The sequence below is a fragment of the Lampris incognitus genome, chromosome 4 (genome assembly GCF_029633865.1).
Source record: "Lampris incognitus isolate fLamInc1 chromosome 4, fLamInc1.hap2, whole genome shotgun sequence".
In the NCBI taxonomy this organism is placed as follows: Eukaryota; Metazoa; Chordata; class Actinopteri; order Lampriformes; family Lampridae; genus Lampris; species Lampris incognitus.
This window is the reverse complement of record NC_079214.1, coordinates 29,559,730-29,580,446: the sequence shown is the minus strand read 5'-3', so window position 1 is coordinate 29,580,446 and position 20,717 is coordinate 29,559,730. Positions and strand designations below refer to the sequence as shown.

The 20,717-nt window shown below is 41.5% G+C and overlaps 1 protein-coding gene across 1 annotated transcript in view; it reads left to right on the top strand.

Annotated features, from left to right (window-relative positions):
• The window catches only part of kif26ba (kinesin family member 26Ba), a 171,095-nt gene extending 159,621 nt beyond the window's left edge, over window positions 1-11,474 (top strand). Inside the window, exons 25-30 of the mRNA XM_056279329.1 lie at window positions 738-970; window positions 1,296-1,433; window positions 2,624-2,838; window positions 8,754-9,019; window positions 10,051-10,201; window positions 11,326-11,474. Of these exons, the coding sequence (XP_056135304.1) occupies window positions 738-970; window positions 1,296-1,433; window positions 2,624-2,838; window positions 8,754-9,019; window positions 10,051-10,201; window positions 11,326-11,474 (1,152 nt within the window). The remainder of the gene's footprint in view (window positions 1-737; window positions 971-1,295; window positions 1,434-2,623; window positions 2,839-8,753; window positions 9,020-10,050; window positions 10,202-11,325) is intronic.
• Window positions 11,475-20,717: the final 9,243 nt, after the last annotated feature.

Here is a 20,717-nt window from a genome sequence, read left to right as displayed (position 1 = left end):
ACAAAAATGTATATAAGATTTCAATTGGCACCAGGTAACTTTTTGCTTTAACATATCATCTTTAAATTAATTTTGGCTGCATTGTGTGTTGGCTATGGGAGAATGACAAAATCGCTTCTCAGATCAGTCCCCTAGAAGCCTTGTTTCCACTTTGCATTTTTAATATGCAGGGAAATATAGGAATTGCTTTACAGCACACATTAAGTTTTAGAAAATTTTACTGTACTTTACCTCATGTGAACATAGCTCCTCTTCTTCTGCAACAGTCTTTAGATCACTCGAGCTATGGCTTATAAATAAATACATGTATCTTGTTACTATGCTATGAAGGAAAAAAAAACACTTCTCAATTATCTTTGAAGTAAAACATCATGCCAAAATCTGAAAAGTTGCCTGGTGCTACTGTACAGAGAATGAATGAAATAAGTGTGTGTGTGTGTGCGTGTGTGTGTGTGTGTGTGTGTGTGTGTGTATGTGAGAGAGAGAGAGAGAGAGAGAGAGAGAGAGAGAGAGAGAGAGAGAGAGAGAGAGAGAGAGAGAGAGAGAGAGAGAGAGAGAGAGAGAGAGAGAAACTGTGCCTTTGTGTGTGGGGGATTTGTGCTTGTGTTTTCATATCCTTTTTTTCTCATCTTTATACACAATCAGATATTAATGTTTCCATTTCAAATTATCCAGGAATCCTTGCTTCTATTAATCAATTTTCCATCTTAGGCATCTCATTTAACCTTTTTCCCCAGCCCCAGGGTTCAGTCCAGAGCCCACTACAGCAGCAGGGGCCTTCCTCTGGCTCCTGGTCCACCCAGTCTTTGAGCCGCAGTCGCGGAGGAAGCTTGGCAGCCAAACTTCCTCTCAGGGCTGTTAATGGTCGAATCTCTGAGCTACTCCAGGGCAATGCTGGCTCCCGCTCCAGAGGACATGCCCAAGGTGGGGCATCCGATCCCGGGGAGGAAAGAGTTGCTGGCGGGGCAAGGTAAATAAATTAGATGTTGTCTTTTTGCATGCTCAATAAAAAGGCCCTCTATGTGAAGAGGGAAGGACCCACCCTGAACCAGGGCGGGGGGGGGGGGCTAGGAGTACATCTGTCACCATCTTACAGTGCTGTCATTGCAACCATTTCCCAATCCTCTGTGAATAGTACACATGGCCATTGTAACTCTAGTTAATGGTCACGGCAATTTGCATATGAAACCGATCATTGTTTTCAGTTGATATGCAACTGTATTGTTTAGAAGGGTGGGGATACCTGCAGTCAGTTGAGACTGAAAATATTTGACCATTCTTTGTTGTGTCTCTAGTGGAGGTGGAGGTGCTATTGGAGGAAGCCAGGCAGAGGAGAGGCCAGCAACAGTCCAAACCCTGCCCTCCCCATACAGTAAGATCACAGCCCCCAGACGGCCACACCGCTGCAGCAGTGGCCATGCCAGTGACAACAGGTAGGCTAATGACTGGAATAATTGGGATGTGTGGCATTGTGGTGTATTGTAAACTCTTGCAGATGATATGGATGTTCAAACCTCATGTAAAGCCATATCATCTGCATAGATTTGGCTGGGGGTCGGGTTTGGGGGAGCATCAAAAAAATATATGCTGTTATAAGACATTAAGGATTTTGTTTTTGTTTTTTTAATTAATTTAATATTTGTTCTTAAGAAAATTGGCAAAATATGTTTCTTTTTCTGCACCCCCACCACTATTCTCTCTTATCCTGCCTGCCCATGTGATTTCATTCCAGTTAAGATAAAATAGAAACACCACTGACAGAAATGCAAGTAAGACTTGCTCTATCACCTTTAACTTGCTCAAACAAATCAATAATTTTATAAAAGTTTTTCAGTGTCTCTGATATGTCAGCTTGCTTTTCTGGGTTGTTCGTTAGCTAAAAACATGATTCAGATGAGGTAACTTTAGCGCCATTTAACTGGCACAAAAGCATCTCTTTTGCAATGTCAATGTGGGGGTAAACGATCCTGGGCGAAAGTTTGCAAGAGCTCGCTACCTTTTGAAAATATAATGAAAAAGAATCCACCCCTCACTTCTACCCAAGACCCTTGTGAATTTGCAAACCCATTGACTGCAAGTAAGGGACCAATGGAGACAACAGCTTGCTAAGAACTGCCCTGATTGGCTGATAAGGAGCAGATACAGAGGACATTTTCTGTCTCCATTTACAGCACCTACGGCAGCCACAGAGACCACAATTTTTTTTCTCAGATCATCTATCTACTTGATAGCTGTCAGGATGAAGTAAGAGTTTGACCAAATATTGTTAAAGTTTTTTTTTAAATAAAATCACTGGTGGCCACTTTAAAAGCATCCTATATTATATAAATAATATGTAACGTTGGCTACTCAGTTGAAAATGTGCAGTCAGTACTAGGGCAATCTCCAATTACAAACTTTATCCCATTTCATTCTGTTCACAACAAGGTCACACAACAGTTGTGGTTCTCATCTATGACAGCAGTGATTGCTAATCCCCCCCCCCCTGCACCCAGTCAGGACCCTCATAGAAATTGCATTTACTGTGATGCGAGCAGTTAAGAAGAAGTTGTGGTTGAGTATCTTCAGTGTACCTCGTTATAGTGGTGGAGACTCAAGTTTGATCTCCTCTTATCACCAACAGCAGTGTATTGAGTGGGGAGCTCCCTCCTGCCATGGGGAAGACAGCGTTGTTCTACCACAGCGGAGGCAGTAGTGGTTATGAGAGCATGCTGAGAGACAGCAGTGAAAACACAGGGAGCACTTCCTCAGCCCAGGACTCCCTCAGTGAGCACAGCTCAGCCACCACCTCCTCCAGACGGAGCTCAAAGAACAGCAAGAAGAGCAGGAGCAACACAGGTCAGATTAACTTAACACATTATCCTTTTTTTTTAATCTTGTTTTGGGTAATGTTTCTACTTCATTAGATACAGTACAGCGGGCAGTGCCAAGAAAGACTAGAGAACAATATGAGACCCCAAAGTTTGTGACAGTGTGTAGCGCCGCATTATGTAATAATGTAATACATTTTCACATCATTATGTAATAACGCCACGTTTTTTTCAAATCAAGACATAAATTTTGGTGGTTTATTACATAATGCACCAATTTATTAAATTTTCTTCATAAAAAAGTGTAACATCCGCATTTTGTAATAAGTTGTTACATATTGCACCGGTTATTACAAAATGCGGATGTTACACTTTTTTATGAAGAAAATGTAATAATTTGGTGCATTATGTAATAAACCACCAAAATTTATGTCTTGATTTGAAAAAAACGTGGCGTTATTACATAATGATGTGAAAATGTATTACATTATTACATAATGCGGCGTTATTACATAATGCGGCGCTACACAGTGTAAGAGTGAAGTCAATGAGAATGATATGACTCAAAGTTAAGCTTTGAATGATGAGAACATATCTCAACTGCAAACAGCAGTGTGACTGACAAGAACAAGAAAACAAATCAAGATATTTTACTATAAATGAGGGGAGAGATCAGTGTGTGACTGAAAAGAATCAATCAGTTAATCATCCAACCAATTTATCAATCAATCAGTCTACTCATGTTTTACACAAACATCCATCTTAATTCCTCACCACTCACATTTAACACTATTCAAATGCCAACAAAATTTGTCTGGTCATAATGAAATTTGCTGTATGAAGGAAAGCTAAGGGTGATTGAATGTGATTGGATGTACAAATTTTCAGGGAAAAAGATGTGAATGGAAGGTGTGAGAGATGGATGTGAAAGAAAACATTAATAAAAAAAAGATGTGCAAAGAGACCATGAAAGTTGAAATAGTAGGATGAAATAAGATAAGTTGAGAATAGAATCCATTACAGTGGACACAATGAAGAAGCAATGGAAGTAAAATGCATGAAATAGAAATCTGTGATAGTGGAAGGTGCCAGGTAGGAAAGGTGACCCTGATCAGCCAGCTGTGAAATAGTGAAGCAAATTTCCTAGAGTAGGCCATGATGATTATTTATATATCTATACCAGACCACCATGCACAGAACCAGTTAATGTGCCACGTACATGCGACTTTATCGAGTTAAGCATCATTATGGCTACCCTTGGTGTGTCAGTGAATAGTGATTAGAACTGGAATTCCCTCTTTATCTGTTTTACACTGTAGATACAGAATAAAGATATAGATTATATTGCTATACAATATGAGATTGCCCTTTTCCTGGCCTATTGTCAATTATAATATTTTCAGCAGCAGGCAGAAAGGTAGAAAACAATTGGGTATTTCAAAGTTGCATTACACTCTACTGTTTTAAATTGGATTAGTTTGTTCCCCGTGCAGTTTCTATTGTTAGAAGAAGTAAGTATGGCAAATTTATCCACAACTGTCGCAATAAAATCATGCAAAGTGACAGCTCTTGTCCTTCATTCTTGACATAGCCAATCCATCCAAAGATCCAATCATCCTGTGCAGCAAAGCAGTGCAGACATGGTAGCATGCATGGTAGATGCATTTTTCTTCAGAAACAAGACTGTTTGATCAGTCGTTAGACATAAAACATTACAAGAAACTAAGCCTCTGTTTTAAAGACTCAATTCAAGTTGCAAAGCATAGCCTGGGAAACAGAGAATGTTTCCAAACTGCACACAATAGCTTGACCTCTCTTTCCACTGTGCGCTCCGAGAGCGAGTGATGAGCAGAGAGGGTGTTTAAGATGAAGAAGGCACAGTCACACATTTTCCTTTCAGGACGAAGGCTTCTGCTGAAAAGGTTTCTCACACCAAAATGGTCTTGCTTTTCTTTTTTCCTCCATTCTTTATTGAACACATTTTCATATACAACGATACAAACAAAGACATAGACAGTAGAAAACAAAAATAAAAAGGAGACAAAAATAAACAAATCACACCAAAATGGCCTTGCACCACATCTTTGCTGAGCTTGTTTTTTTTGCTTCTTGTTTTTTCCTTTTTCTGTTTGTTGCTTTTTTCTTTCTTTTTTGTAATTTATGCATTTCCTTTACAGTAGATCTTTTGTGGAATTCCTTGATTTTTCTCTCTTGCTCCATTTCTGCCCCTCTATCATTCTCACCATATTTCTTTCCCATGCTCGCTTACTCGTGTCTCCAACTTTCTCTTTGATAACCCTCAATCTCCAATTTCACTCTCTCTTTCCTGACCCCTCTTCCCCTCATGGGCCCGTTTCCTCCTCTTGCTCTGTGTTTTTCTCTTCCTTTCCTCTTTCTCCCCCTTGTTCTGTTGTGTAATGAAATACAAATTGCTGAATGTCTCTGCTTGACCTTTCCGTGCGGCGCTGAGACTCAAAGACAGCAGCAACCTTATTAAAATCCCTCCACACACGTGCATGCGCGCGCGCGTGTGTGTGCGCATGCGCGCGCGCGCGCGCACACACACACACACACACACACACACACACACACACACACACACACACACACACACACACACACACACACACACACACACAATCTGACCCCTTATCTTCCAGCTTGTGGGGAATCTGATAGCCCACATTGCTGCCGACATGGCTGCCAATTTCTCTGCCAATGGTTTTAGCGTACATGTGCGTGAGTGGATTGTGCTTGTTTTCATTCCAGTGGGCAGATGAGAGTGACCTACTGCTCCTATCTCTGCACCCTATGAACAGCGACTAAACTTCACCCTATCTCCCTATCCTTATCTTATACTCCACTTCACTTTTTATGTTCGCTCACACTCTCATGCATGACTTAGGTCCTGTTATCTGGTGCCTTTGATATCTCTGCATTGATCTGTCTGTCTCCATCTGCCTCTCTTCCCCTTTCACTTGTGATCCTCTCCCACATCCCTTCCTTATCCGGCTTTTTCCCTCGACTTATCTTCGATCCTCTAGTATGTGTTATGCATTATGCTTATTCCCTTCTCAGTTCAGTTCAAGTTCAGCTTCACTGATGTCCATGTTTGTCATGGTGTGATGCTCAACTTAAAGCCACAAAGACAAACATTGTTTTTAAGATGGAAAAACAAGAACTAAGAACTCATTCATTCATTCATTCATTCATTCATTCATTCATTCATCATCAGCCGCTTTTCCAGGGTTGGGTCACGGTGGCAGAAAGCTAAGTAGGGCACTCCAGACGTCCCTCTCCCCAGCAATGCCCTCCAGCTCCTTCTGGGGGATCCCAAGGCTTTCCCAGGCCAGATTGGATATGTAGTCCCTCCAGTGAGTTCTGGGTCTACCCTGGGGTCTCCTCCCAGTTGGCTGTGCCCAGTAAACCTCCAAAGGAAGGCGCCCAGGAGGCATCCTAATCAGATGCCCGAACCACCTCAACTGGCTCCTTTCGACGCAAAGGAGCAGCAGCTCTACTCCGAGCTCCCTCCAGATGTCCAAGCTCCTCACCCTATATCTAAGGCTGAGCCCAGACACCCTACGGAGGAAGCTCATTTCAGCCGCTTGTATCCGTGATCTCACCCATTCGGTCACTACCCAAAGCTCATGACCATGGGTGAGGGTTGGAACGAAGATTGAATAGTAAATTGAGAGCTTTGCCTTCCGGCTCAGCTCCTTCTTCACCAAAGAGAAGCGGTGCGGGTGATTGACAGGTGGATTGGTGCAGCATCAGCAGTAATGTGGACATTGTACCGGACCGTTGTGGTGAAGAACTAAGAACTTCTAATATTAAACAAAAACGTATATGCAAGTATCTAAATATCAAATTTTCAGCTAAATAAGGGATAATATGATAACTTCCTATGTACACAGAGCACAGCTGAAGAGTCATAAATTACTTGTGGAAACAGAAGATATATGGTGTATATAGAGCTTTTGCTATTACTGTTCACATTGGTAAGCCCTTGATTGTGACGATCTTGTTGATAGTGGTTTACCATGACTGAACAGGAAGAGACTCAGGGTCTTGCTCACAATGGCCATTGCAATTGAAGAAACTGTTGTTAATGAACACATTAGTTGCTGAGGGAATTCAACCTCTGACCGCAATGTCTGACATTCATCTTGTCATTTGGTCTTTGGCATATTCCCCCCCAAATACACAAGTAAGGTGTGGTTGCATGTAGCTCAAAGGGGAGAGCCATCAGGGTCTGTGGGCCCACTCACTCTCCCACACCAACCATTTATACCCATTTGGGACATGTGCTACTCCACAGTCAGGTTACACCAACAATTTAGTGATTAGCTGAACAGCAACTCACAGGGATAACCATGAAAGCATTTACGGGGTAGTAGTGGCTCAGAGAGATGGAGCAGGTCGTCTGGTAACTGGAGGGTTGCTGGTTTGATCCTCGGCTCCTCCTTGCAAAACTGTCGAGGTGTCCCTGAGCAAAACACCTAAACCCTAACTGCTCCCGATGAGCTGCTTGTTGCCTTGCATGGTTGACGCCATCATTGGTGTGTGCATGGATGAATGTGAGACATTAATTGTAAAGCGTTTTGAGTGGCTGTTGCAGCTAGAAAAGTGCTATATAAAATGCAGTGTATTTACCATTTATAAACTGCAAGTGCGCTCAGAGCAAATGCATAGCTGTTAAGAAAAAGACTGAAAGCACCCGGGTGGCATGGCAGTCTATTCTGTTGGCTGCCAATACGGGGATCAGCGGTTCAAATCCCTGTGTTACCTCTGGCTTGGTCAGGCATCCCTACAGACACAATTGGCTGTGTCTGCGGGTGGGAAGCCAGATGTGGGTATGTGTCCTGGTCGCTGCACTAGCTGCTCCTCTGGTCGGTCAGGGTGCCTGTTCAGGAGGGAGGGGGAACTTGGGGCAATAGCATGATCCTCCCACATGCTATATCCTCCTGGTGAAACTCCTCACTGTCAGGTGAAATGAAGCAGCTGGCGACTCCACATGTATCAGAGGAAGCATGCGGTAGTCTGCAGCCCTCCCCGGATTGGCAGAGAGTGTGGAGGACAGATTGGGATGGCTCAGAGGAGTGGGGCAATTGACTGGGTATAATTGGGGAGAAAATAGGGATAAAAAAAATCCACAAAAAATAAAAGGCAAGAAAAAGACTGAAAAATCTCCAAAAGGCAATATATTTGTTAGTTAATTATTAGATTCATTCTTTAATGAAAGCACAAACTTCAAGTAATAATTTGGAAAAAGGGGAGAACTCATTATGTTCTTTGTCAATGGCTGGAATATTAAAATGTGATGAATAACTTGCTAGTATGATATTTTAGGGGTATAACTGAATAAAACTTACTAATGAATGAGCAGTACTTTCACATACAGTTTGGGCTTCACTATTGTTGGCTGCAATCAGGGTTCCCATGTGTCCTGGAAAACCTGTAAATTTATGGACTAGTTTTCTGGCAATGTGAAATGCCTGGAAAAGGATCAAATTGAGCGAATGTCCTGGATATGTTATTGAGGTCATGGAAATTTTCCAAGTTAGGTTAAAAAATTGTATTTTTACCCACTGAGATTGCGTCTCATTAGCATAACCTTTAGCTGATTTTGTACATTTTTAGCCATATTTACAGCTGCTGAGATTTGATATCGACACGAAGTTTAGGGGTATGTTCAGTAAAACAGTTCATTAAGAGACTGTTTAGGCTTCCACTGATTGTTAATGAAGTATAATATAGTCATGTCATGTATATTCAAGTAAAAGTCTTGGAAAATGTCCTTGAAAAGTCCTGGAAGTGTTCTTAAAAAGAGTGGGAACCCTGCATGCTGTTTAAAAGACTTTACTACATCATTAATAAATTCTGACAGAGATATGTGATATTGATCATTCTGTCTCTTGGTTTCCTCATTTTATGTTCTCTCAGGGCTCCAGCGTCGACGCCTGATCCCTGCCTTGACCCCGGACTCCTCCTCTTCCTCTCCCTCTCACCGCTCCTCCAAATTGGCCGTCACTTCATCCTCTTCCTCCTCTTTGAGCCCCAGTGCATGCTGGGTAGATGGCCCTCTAGGGCCTCCAGTTCCTGCCAACTCCAGGGGTGTGGCAGTCTCCGCTGAAGCCTTCGAAATCAAAGTGTACGAGATAGATGACGTTGAGCGATTACAACGGCGGAGAGAGAAAGGAGAGACCAAGGTGAGAGATTGAGAGAAAATGAGAGGAGGGAAAGGGGGGGGAGAGAAAAGTAGAGTGAAAGGATGGAGAAAGAAATGAGAAATAATGGTAAAGTAGGGGTGGGAAAGAGGAGAGAGAGAGTGAGAGAGCAAGTAAACAGGAAATAAAGAAAAAAAGATACTGTAGGAAAACCGCAATGAAAGAGACAGGAGAGAAAATGAAAAGGAAAAAGATGCGGAGAGTGAATGAAAAAAGACAGAGAGGGTGGCAGAAAAGTGAGTGACAGCTTAAAAGGCTATATTCCATTTAATTTCATATGAAATCACTGAACGAGATGCATGGGAATCTTGGGGTCAGGAACAGAGGTTAAAAAGTAATAAGGTACTGAGGGAAGGAGACCCAGAGAGGGATTAATAAATGAGAGAAGGGAAGAAAAGTAGATAGGAAAAGAAAAGAGACAGGAGAGAAAGGAGAAGAAAACAGGGAATGTTTAAATTGGCAATATGTCAGCAGACTGTCAAAGAGCACTGGGGACTCATGTTAAACTATGAACTACCTAGAAGGGAACACCACTAAATTTTGCAGTGCATATATGCGAAATTAAAGGTTTTTACTAAATGAATCATCACCAGTGGAATAAATCAAATGAATTAATGTAATGACCATTAGGAGTATATTTTGTAGCCCTGCGAGCTTTCTTTATTAATAGAGTTCATTTTAAATGCATAGAACTGATCATTGGGGTTTTTTTGTTTTTTTTTTCTTCCCATAAAAGGACATTGTAAGATGTAAAAAGTGGGTGGGAGAGAAAGACCATAGATTTTTTTTCCAGCGGTGGCTTCAAGCAAGGCATCCTCAAACTGGCTCACTGGATCTGCTCAGTGGCCAGTAGTAGGACATTGTGGGTGTTAGGCAGCTACAAGGTGTGATTGCATGTAACTCCTAACGTGAAGCAAGGCGTTATCCAAAGAGAACCACCTTTCCCTGGTTAAATAAACCCTAGTGAACTCCATCTCTCCCTGTCTGAGGGTTGGTTTGTCTCTCTTTGTCAGGAGGTGGTATACATCAGTGCCAAGCTTCGCATCCTGGAGCACCGTCAGCAGCGGATCAGTGAGGTCAGAGCCCGGTACCAGTGTCTGAAGAAAGAACTGGAACAGACCAAACAGTACCTGATGCTGGAACCACACAAATGGACAACCGAGTGTAAGTTTGTTGGTCAGAGAGAACAATACTTTCATTTCCATTTAGCTGTTTTCTTGTGAGAGTTTTGAAGTTGTGAAAGAGCGTACCAGAACTGAAACACTGCAATATTGAAATATAGCTGGTGAATATTTCAGAACAGGTTTTATGCTCACTTTGGGTGGAGAATTTGATGTGACGATAAAGTGATTATGTGCTAAATAGCAATGGAAATGGAAGTTTAGAATTTTTCCAGTGGGAAGTAACCTGTGTCAAGCGTCCACTGTTTTCCTATTAAATGTTTTTGATAATGTAGTCCTGCAAACATGAAGATGATTTGATTGCTTAAAACAAGTTTGCATTTTAACTGTTTCAACTTTTACAAAGTTCACTTAAAGTTTGCAAAGCTTTTGGATAGAAATATGGATTTTGATTTAAACTTTTAAAGTGTGGGCAGAGGACACTGGAATGAGTGACTGTGTGTTTGAAAGTCCCTCAGCATGCACATTGCACAGCTACCAGTTTCGATGTCAGAACAATTTGAACAAAAAATATCTCCAAAGCATTTTTTTTTCTCACAAATCCTATGGTGAAGAAACAGTGTTTGATCCAGGATTGATATGGTACAATTAATTTCAATTGATTCCAGTCCATTTCTGTGGAGTTTGCATGTTCGCCCCAGATTGGAGTGGGTTTCCTCTGGATACTCTGGTTTCCTCCCACACTCCAACGGCATGTGCATTAAGTGAATTGGCATCTCAGTGTGTGACTAACTGTGAGTGTGGGCCCTGTGATGGACTGGTAAACTGTCCAGGGTGTCTCCCTGATTTCCACCCAATGCCTACTGAGATAGACTGCAGCCCTTGCAACTCTGAATTTAATTAAGTTGATATGATAATGAGTGACTGAATATTTTCTTCTCACTGTTTGATGAGGGCTTTCACCAACTTGTTATCTCTCTCTCTCTCTCTCTCTCTCTCTCTCTCTCTCTCTCTCTCTCTCTCTCTCTCTCTCTCTCTCTCTCTCTCTCTCTCTCTCTCTCTCTCTCTCTCTCTCTTCTCTCTCTCTCTCTCTCTCTCTCTCTCTCTCTCTCTCTCTCCTCTCTCTCTCTCTCTCTCTCCTCTCTCTCTCTCTCTCTCTCTCTCTAGTTGAGCTGCAGCAGATCTATGAGGTGGACTCCTTGGAGTATTTGGAAGCTCTAGAGATGGTTACAGACAGACTGGAGACCAGAGTCAACTTCTGCAAAGCTCATCTCATGATGATCACCTGCTTTGATGTTTCTTCAAGACATAGGTAGATCGATACACCCAGACAACTCATACCCCTATCAGATGGACAGATGTAGAGATGGAGGGATGGATTTGATAACTACTATAAATAGTCTGCATAATATTCATCACCTCAGTGTTTCCTCCAGAAGCACATAGATGAGATAATACAGGGATAGAGTGATGGATGACGAGAGATATCTGAGACAACTAGCTAACAGACAGACTAGCCAATAGACGTTCCTGTTTTATCGGAAAAATTATATCTAAGATCATCTAATCAATAGTTGATGATTGTATCGATGGATGAGCCAACAGACTTTTGAATCAGATAAAAATGGATCGACACTGATGGGTGGCCAAACAGGCAGACAGAAAGACAGGGGACTTGAAAATTTTTTTTCAGAGTTTGAAAAAAAAAACCTTCAAACATCATCAGATGATGAGATGCTTACAGATGTTACAACACTTCTTTCCAGCAGAAGGACGGGATGAACGGAAGGCCTGATGGAATGAAAGATAAAAGCCTCTTTCATTTCGGCAAACATCAAAGCATAAACGAAGAGGAAGGGAGAAGAGTTTTTTTTTTGTGAGGAAGAAGACCGATATGTTATAAAAGAAGATTGTATAGAAAAGTGAAGTAGAGGAGAAGGGAGATGTACCGTTATCGCTTGTCATTTTAGGGAAGCACGTTTCAGAGTTTTGGTCAGAGCCATAGGCGGATTATGAGACAATGGGCCCCTGGGCATGGATGTGTGAAAGCCCCTCCCCCCACCTGTACCTCAACAGGATTTACACACAATTAACACCAACAGCATATTAACTATTAACTAGGCTATTTCTTTAGTTTTTCAGTAGGACTTTTGGGGCTCTGTTATTGACATGAATGACTAAGCCCTTTGACTATGCTACAAGAAATGCAAAGTTAATAAAACGCAGAGGCTCTGGTTTAGGGGCCCCTGGACCTGGGCCCCATAGGCCCATTCAGTAATCCACCCATGGTCAGAGCCATTGGTTGTAAATATGATGTGTGCTGGCTGAATGACCCGGTATTTTGTTGTGAAGTAAAAAAGTTTAAAAAGAAAATTTCAAAAACAAAAAAACAAAAAAAAACACACACACAAAACGACCGACAGAATGAAAAAAGTTACAAACACAATTAGCCTATCTGGTGGTGAAAGAAAAGTGCCTTGAGAAAATAACAATATCAAGACCAGTTGTCTTGTATTTGTGTACATATTGTATGGTGCTAGCGCTGCCATCGTGATAAAATAAACCACAAAACATTTGTCCTTGGAAAAATCTTGCATTTTCAATTTCAGCCTTGCATTGAAGCTTGACGCTTCAACGCAGGCCAGTATTTCTCTTCATGGTAAGGACCTGGATGCCAGGGTTTGAGACTCTATGAGAAAGAGTTCATATCTTTAAAGGACCAAATAAATTATTTTAGATGTGTTGTGAAAATGAAAAATTGATGGGCACCAATGGAAAAACCGCTGACCATATTTTCCCCCAGGACAATAATGTCATCAATGTTGGAAATGTTAAAAAAAAAAGGACTTCAGCTTGTTCCTTGTGGTGTTCCTCTTTCTATGGTTGACTTTACACAAAGTTTTTGGCTGACTTTTCGGGTCTGATGTTTTTACCAAGTCCAGCAATGAATGTTTAGATTTTAGTCATATAGGAGTTCAAACTGATATTACGTCTGTCGACTGACAGACCAACTGACTGGCAGACTGTCTGTCCGACTGGTTGTTTTTCTTTGTACCTGTACTGTTCTACTCTATTCCAAAAGAAACAGAACTATCTGTCAACGTGTGTGTTTTATAATATGGTATTCTCTTTTTTATTTGAACGCAATGGGACCAAGTAGAGACTAAAATAGTGGGACAGTGGAAACAGCTGTGATGATGATTGACCACCACAATGGACTTATGGATAAAAAAAAAAACTGAAGTCTGAATCAATACATAGAGTTACTGCTAAATTAATTCTTCTCTATGCTGCTGATATCTTCTTTTGGACACATTAGTGAATTTAGATGAATTTGGATGGAAATGTTGAGGAAAACTAAACATGATGCCATACACTTTTGTTGATTACATCACGAAAGATTTGACATTGGAAAAATACAAGTGCTTGAAATGTCATGGGTGCTAATGCTGCATCGCAACTTTTAAAAACAATTCAAAAGCTGAATTGGAATCGGCTGAATCAAAGTTGTTTGTGAAACAGCTGCAGATGTTTGAAAAAAAAAGTTATTAAAAAAAAATCAAAGAATGCAATGTAAGAGAACAAATGAAAGACAAGGATATTGACCAAAAGGAGAGACGTTCATCTCTGCCTGGCTCCATTGTTTGGCTTGATAGCAACACTTTGGTAAGATTTGTTAATACTAATATATATATATATGGTGCTTGAGACGTTTTCTGATCTAAATGTTTGTACAAATATATATATATAGCCTGATTTACTCAGAAATACATATCCCTTCAAATGCTTCTTCTACATCATCATCATCGTCATCATTTTGTTACATTGTCATAACCATCAACACCTTCCCTTGATAGCAGAGGAGATAAAGAAGATGACGCTGATATCCCAGGAGTGAAAATATTTGAGTCATCTGGCCACAATATGCTAAAAAACCATCTCGGTGTTAGCTTTGCTGATTCCCACTGACTTTAGAAACCTGCACTCGGTTTTTAATATTTGGACTTGAAGGAATTGTCCTTCAGTCTTTGAGAAGCAGATCTTTGCAGCGCTATGTGCCGTAGCATGACATGGACAGCCATGGAGTCTGTGCCAGAAAATTCCCCAACATAACATGTCTAAACAGCAAAGATATATAGAGGTAAACACAGCATAATTTGTGCCAACTATAAATTGAACTGGAGTGGACCTTACAGCCAAGATGGGTTTGGGAATCCAAACACATGCAGCTTCCTCCTCTTAACAGGAGCAGGATGCAAAACACCGCTGTCATTTTCAGTCGGTGACTCGTGGCGCTCCTGTGACATCAGCGACCTTTTCTTTTCCCCCCATTTTTGCTTCCAATGTTGCTCATGAATGAAGCGGCAAGTTTATTTATTTCAGCTCTGGAGGGCTGGTCAAACAGAGTTGCTGATTAATATTCTTTAGTATTTATTCACAGCTTATGATCTAAGAAATTACTATGCATTTTGAAATAGCCGAGAGGAAAAGGAAAGAAATGTACATAATATACTGAACCCATGCCATATATAAATATACATATATATATATATATAAATACACAAATCATATATATTCATCTTTATTTTCTATATTTCTTTTTGACTTATTTGCTCCCGTTGTTCGTCGTTGGGATTTTGATAGGTTTGGGTTTCCTAAATCATTAACAGCCGGGGTAATAAATATGGACATGACACCAACTTCATGCTCTGTTAATGGTCTTACAGTGGACGGACACGAATCAGGCTCTTGAAAAAATATACATAAACACTGACGGTTCTCAGAAGAGACAAATGAAGTGAAGCCACCCGAGCAGTTTTAAATGAAATGCGAGTACATTCGACGGTATTGATGATTGTGTGCGAGAGAATAAAAGCCAAGCGGGAGCAACAGTTTGTTTGCTTCAGCTGTGGATGTTTTAGAAACCCCAGACTTCTGAGTGTGAGAATGACCTGTGACCTTTCAAAGATTTAAAGAGACTACGTGTGGGGCATAATCTCTGTTACATCACTGCCAAATTCATTGCTACAATGCTTTGTAATGCTAGTAATAAGGTTTGTGATCCTGCATAGCACAACAGGTATGATGGAACAAAAACTGTCAGTATTAGAGGTTACATTTTAATACAAATTTATCCACTCCTGGTAAAGTGCATCGGATATGGAACATGAGGTTTCTGCCGTATCCTGTGTACTATACCAGAGCAGAAGTTAAACACTCGATTGCTTAAAAAGCAGGTCAAATAGGCAAACTGTAATGACCTGTTTTGCAGGAGCCTACCAGCATTATAATGTGTTGTCCTGAGGTCTTACACGTAGCACCTTTAAACTCTTGAACAGTTGTGTGTTTGGAATTAACCAGTCAGAACTGTAATCCTCTGCTCCTTCATGTAATATTGATTTTATTCAGTTGTGAGGCAGGGGGACAATGCTTGGATTTATACACATGAGAAACATCTGATTTTTTTTTCTTCAGCCCTTTGTGGTACAAATGTGGTTATTTAATGGTTGTCTGCAAACGGAGAAATCAGACTGTGTGTGGTTTCCCTCACCTCTCCATGCTTGAACAGTTCAGACCCCCACAAGGGCATCGAATCTGTGCTGCAGGGAATCAAACACCAGACCGTTTGTGCATATGATATTCCAGTTAAAGATGTCCATAGTGCCAATCTTCATCAGGAGGAAGAGTAAATGGGGAGATAATGACATCACAGTCAGTCAGAATTCAGGACAGATGTAAGCCGAGATGAGTGCATATGTGGATGTGTCCTATGCTGGAGTCTTACTGTCTGCAAATATGCTGTTCTCTCCTAGTCATTCCTCCTAGTTGTTTGTATAGTTTTGGGAAGTGTGGGCCTACAGTAATAGTCTTGATGGAAAAGCAGGAAGGAGGGATGTAAATAAAGGAATGTATATTACATCTGTTCTCTGACTCTTCATTTAGGGGCAAAAACAACACTCCTCTTTTACTCACAGTACAGATGTTGACATCAGGGAGTTGCTGAGCACAGCCATATTCACTCTCTGTATAGTTGGCTACTCATCAGGTTGACTGGCACAACCCACCAGTTACTAAATAATAACTGACACAGTGATCCACCAGTCAGTGCTTGGCAACTGTACTACCTCTTCTGACACTAATATGACATGATTCAGACTACCCACTGAGAGGAAGCGAGCAGCTTATATGCAACATACAATAAAGCTAGATTAGTTGATAGACTTAGCTAAGGCTAAGGGTAATGGTAAAAAGGTGTTTGTTGGGAAACTTGCAATTCAGATTCATGCTATACAAAGCCATCAATTGCTTCTCGTTGCAACTGGCAAAAGAGAATAGTCCCGAGTTCAACTTGAAAGTTTGTTGGACATAGCAACGGTAACTCAACCGTAGTAAGGTGTATGTTTTGCTTGTGATGAACCGAGAAGTAACTGTCTTGTCTACAGGATCCTTGGTGTTTGTCGGGGGAAGAGAAACCGTTACTCAGTCACTCCCTGTCTGGAGATGTGAACATATCCCAACCAAGACCACTCAAATCTGTAGCTATTTGTTGGACAGAGCACTTCAAAGGAGAGATCAACCCAGGTAAACCTCAGGCTATCGTGCATAATACCAACCTCAGATCTCCTACCAGCACTCGCTAACTTTACCATAGTCCTGCTGCAAAAGGAGCCCATCACTTATGGATGAGGTAACACACACACACGCACGCACGCACGTGCACACACACACACACAGAAAAGTACAAGCAAGACATGAAACCATAACAGAGAGCTTCCTCTATTTCTTCAATTATAATCTTACAACAACAGAAAAACTGAATATTTAAGTCATAGGTAATGAAATTGGTTTATATATAAGTATATCTAGATCGAACTTGATATGAATTTTTAAGGGTTTTGATTAGTTTCAATTGTCTTTGATCAAAGCATTTCAATTTGGCAGTGTAATGTAAAAGTTGACCATTTTCTTTTGCATGTTTAAGGATTTGCTTAATGTGGCTACTACTTGCAGAAGAAAATCAAGTTGAAATTCACTCACACCTTTATACGTATGAGGTACCAGCTGACACATGAGCTAGTTCAACATATTTGTATGGACACTCGAATCTGATCCTCTCCAAACATAGAAATGTGGGTAAACAGCCTTCCCACGTTATCAGGCTGTCAGTGGAAAGGCAGCCAACGATGGATAATAATACAAACCAAAGAAAATGTTTACCGTTCCTAGAATAACTGAAGCACAGAGTAATAAAAAAAAGATAATTTCTAAGAGAAACTAAATTAAAACTAAAATGCATTCAAAATCAAAACGTATGATAGGTATACATTTTCCAAACATGCACAGAAAAGTGCACACACAAGCGTAACCTTTTCATCGCATGGCTGCCCAGATAATCAGATGGAGAGGTTAAAGGACCATCTACAGGGAGCGTCCTACACGGGGAACAGGCAGTTCTCTGTATGCCAGCCCTGTACTGAGAACCAACCTTACCTGTTTCCATGGTGCATTTTCTGTGTACACCTCTGACTTGTGCGTGTGTGTGTGTGTGTGTGTGTGTGTGTGTGTGTGTGGTTCCACTCACTTGTGCGCACATCACTGGTTGACACATTGCCCCTGCAAGAGTGCTTTGATCACCCACACACACAGAGCAGGGCTTGGAAATGAGGAATATAATGGAGAATTTAATGGAGGAGGAAGGAGGGGGGTTAGAACAAACGAGGAGAAGACAAGAGAGGATAGAGTGATGAAAAGTGAGAGAGGGAACCAGGAAGTAAAACAGTTGAGAGGCGGTGGTGGTGTGGGGGGGGGGGTGAGTAGGGGAGGAGGAGATAGAAGAAAAGCTGAGAAGAGGATAAAAAAAGGTGGAGAGAAAGAGAAGTAGCAAAGGGTGGAGATGGGGGGGATGAGAAAAGTGAAAGGAGAGCATAAGAGGTGTAGATAGATAAGGAAATGTGATTTGAAAGATGGGAAGGGCAGGAAGACAATAAGATGAGATGGAGAGAGGGTGGAGGGAAGCCAAGTGACAGAAGGACAGACTACCAAAGGAGAGGAGGAAGACTGAGGAAAGAAAAGAGGGAGGAGGGGTAGAGGAGAAGGGAACGAGAGAGGAGGGTGGATACCAGAGGCAGGAGGAGATGAAGCAGAGGAGGTATATGCTCGGGCGCTTTTTTGCAGTTTCACTTTTCCTATGCTACTCTCCTCTGACTTCTCTATTTGAGTCAATTTGGGGTTCTCCCCCTTTTTCTTTCACACACAGACACACACACAGACACACACACACACACACACACACACACACACAGTTGTAGTATGTGATTCTCCTCAGTCCATTTTATTTTTTGTTGGTTATTAGCAGTAATAAGCGGTAAAACTGCGACATCAATTCCTTTTCCTTACCATGATGAAATGAAAAGTTCTTTAGTTATGCCAGTCATCACTTCTACATAATTTCAGTGTGTGTGTGTGTGTGTGTGTGTGTGTGTGTGTGTGTGTGTTTTACCTGCTTTTCTACAAAGCTTCAACAACTACTGAATAACTTCAACAACTGTCTGTCGTTTCATCCAACTTTCTCACACGCATGTGAAACGGGAACATTATGTTCTCCATCCACAATCCCAGTGCAAACACGACCATTTGTGGGTTTACAGAACACATGTGACTGTAATACTGAACACTCACCAGAGGAGGAGTCATCACATGATTTTCAGCCAATATCCCATTTTTCTAATTGTTTTCTGCGTCGTCTTTCTTTTCTCTTGCCCTAATCCCTGATCACTGCCTTCATCGCTTCTTTGCTCCTTTTCTCTCATTGGGTGATCTCATCCTAACACACCACATAGCTTCTGAACTGTCTTCAAAGTGATAAGCCAGTACCCACTATGATTATAAAGGCCCTCTGGAGCAGCTGGAGGGGGGAAACGGAGGTCAAGTGAGAGAGACAGACAGACAGAAACGAGATAGAGCTGTGTTTGTGTGTGTGGGGGGTGGTGGGGGGGCAGGCACTATAGGGGGTCCAAAGATGGAGGCTACACCGTGTGCTGTATCTACCTGTTTGTTAGCCCTCTGAGACTGTAACTGGGATTTAGGGCCCAATACTGAGTGAGTCCACGGACACCTGGATGCTGTTCCTGATAAAACAGACGATCTGACACGGTTAACAAGCCCTCCAAACAACGTCTTGTGCCTGGCTGAAGAACCACGAGGCACGCCAAAGGGCCATATGAGACACACATGAGGACACGCAGGAGGGTTCACTGAAAGAAAAAGAAAGATAAAGACAGGGGGGGGGAAGAGGGGGGAGGGGAGCGGTGAAAGGGTGTTTCAGTCTGATGAGTGTGAAAGAAGAAGAGAGAGAGAGGAGACGGGTGTGGAGAGCGGGAGGGAAAAGGAAGAAAGCGAGAGAGAGAGTGAGAGATGGTAAGAGACTCAGGGGGAGCGAGTAATAGCATCGGTGAAAGAGAGGGCAAGGTGTGGTACTGCAGAAAGTCACCAACAGAGAGGGGGAGGGCCGCAGAAGGTAGAATGAAATGAAGTGAAGATTGAAAAGGGGAAGAGGAATAGGCAGGTGGGGGGGGGGCTGAATAAAGATGGGGGTAAAACTACTATAATGGCTTTTTGATTTGGTGAAGCCCCCTCTTGGGGGGGGGGGGTTCATTGAATAAAGGAGGCATGAGTGAAGGAGAGCAAAAGAGAGGGACATGTTTATGGATTGTGAGTTTAATTTAGTAGCTGTTGTGGGGGTAAAAGACAAAGAGTCAGAAAGAGAGACTGTGACAGAGAGAGCGAGAGAGAGGGAGATGCAGAGGGCAAGAGAGCTTTATGGTTAAGCGACAGTGAATCTAATTTTACAGAGGTTATGAGGTGAGAGAGAAAGAGAGGTAGAGAGAGCAAGAGGGAAGGCGACAGAACCAATGGAGTGAGTAATGGAGGCTGTGAAAGCAGTATTTCTGCAGCAGGATTGTCTCTTTCCATAAGCCAGTCAGTTCACTTGCACCATTTCTGCTATTCCATTCAATCCTCCCGTCCATTTGATTCAATCTTCTAGAGCTACCATGAGCCTTTTATACAACAAGGGAAATTTCCCAAGCAGAAAACTTTCCCAGCAGCCACTGCCATGAAATAAAAACTGCCATTTAGTGTATGTATTTATATGTAAATACCGTCTCTGCAAGAGATTGTTTCCCTGTGTAAGACAGCTACAGAAAATGTATCAGGGTTGACAGAAGAATCATCTTCTGATTTTCTGTTAACCTTTTGTGTTTGTGCATTCAATATATAGGTTATAAAGCATATATATATATATATATATATATATATATATATATATATATATATAGCGTTTTTTTCCGAAACCGTCAGTGGTGTTGTGAGTGCTCAACTAATGAGAAGCGTATATATATATATATACACACACACACACACACATATATATATATATACATACACATACATACTTAATAACCTATATATTGGGTTATAAAGTATATATATATATATATATATATATTATATATAGCGAGAGAGAGGGGGGGGCAGGCTGGCACTCGGAAAGATTGAAA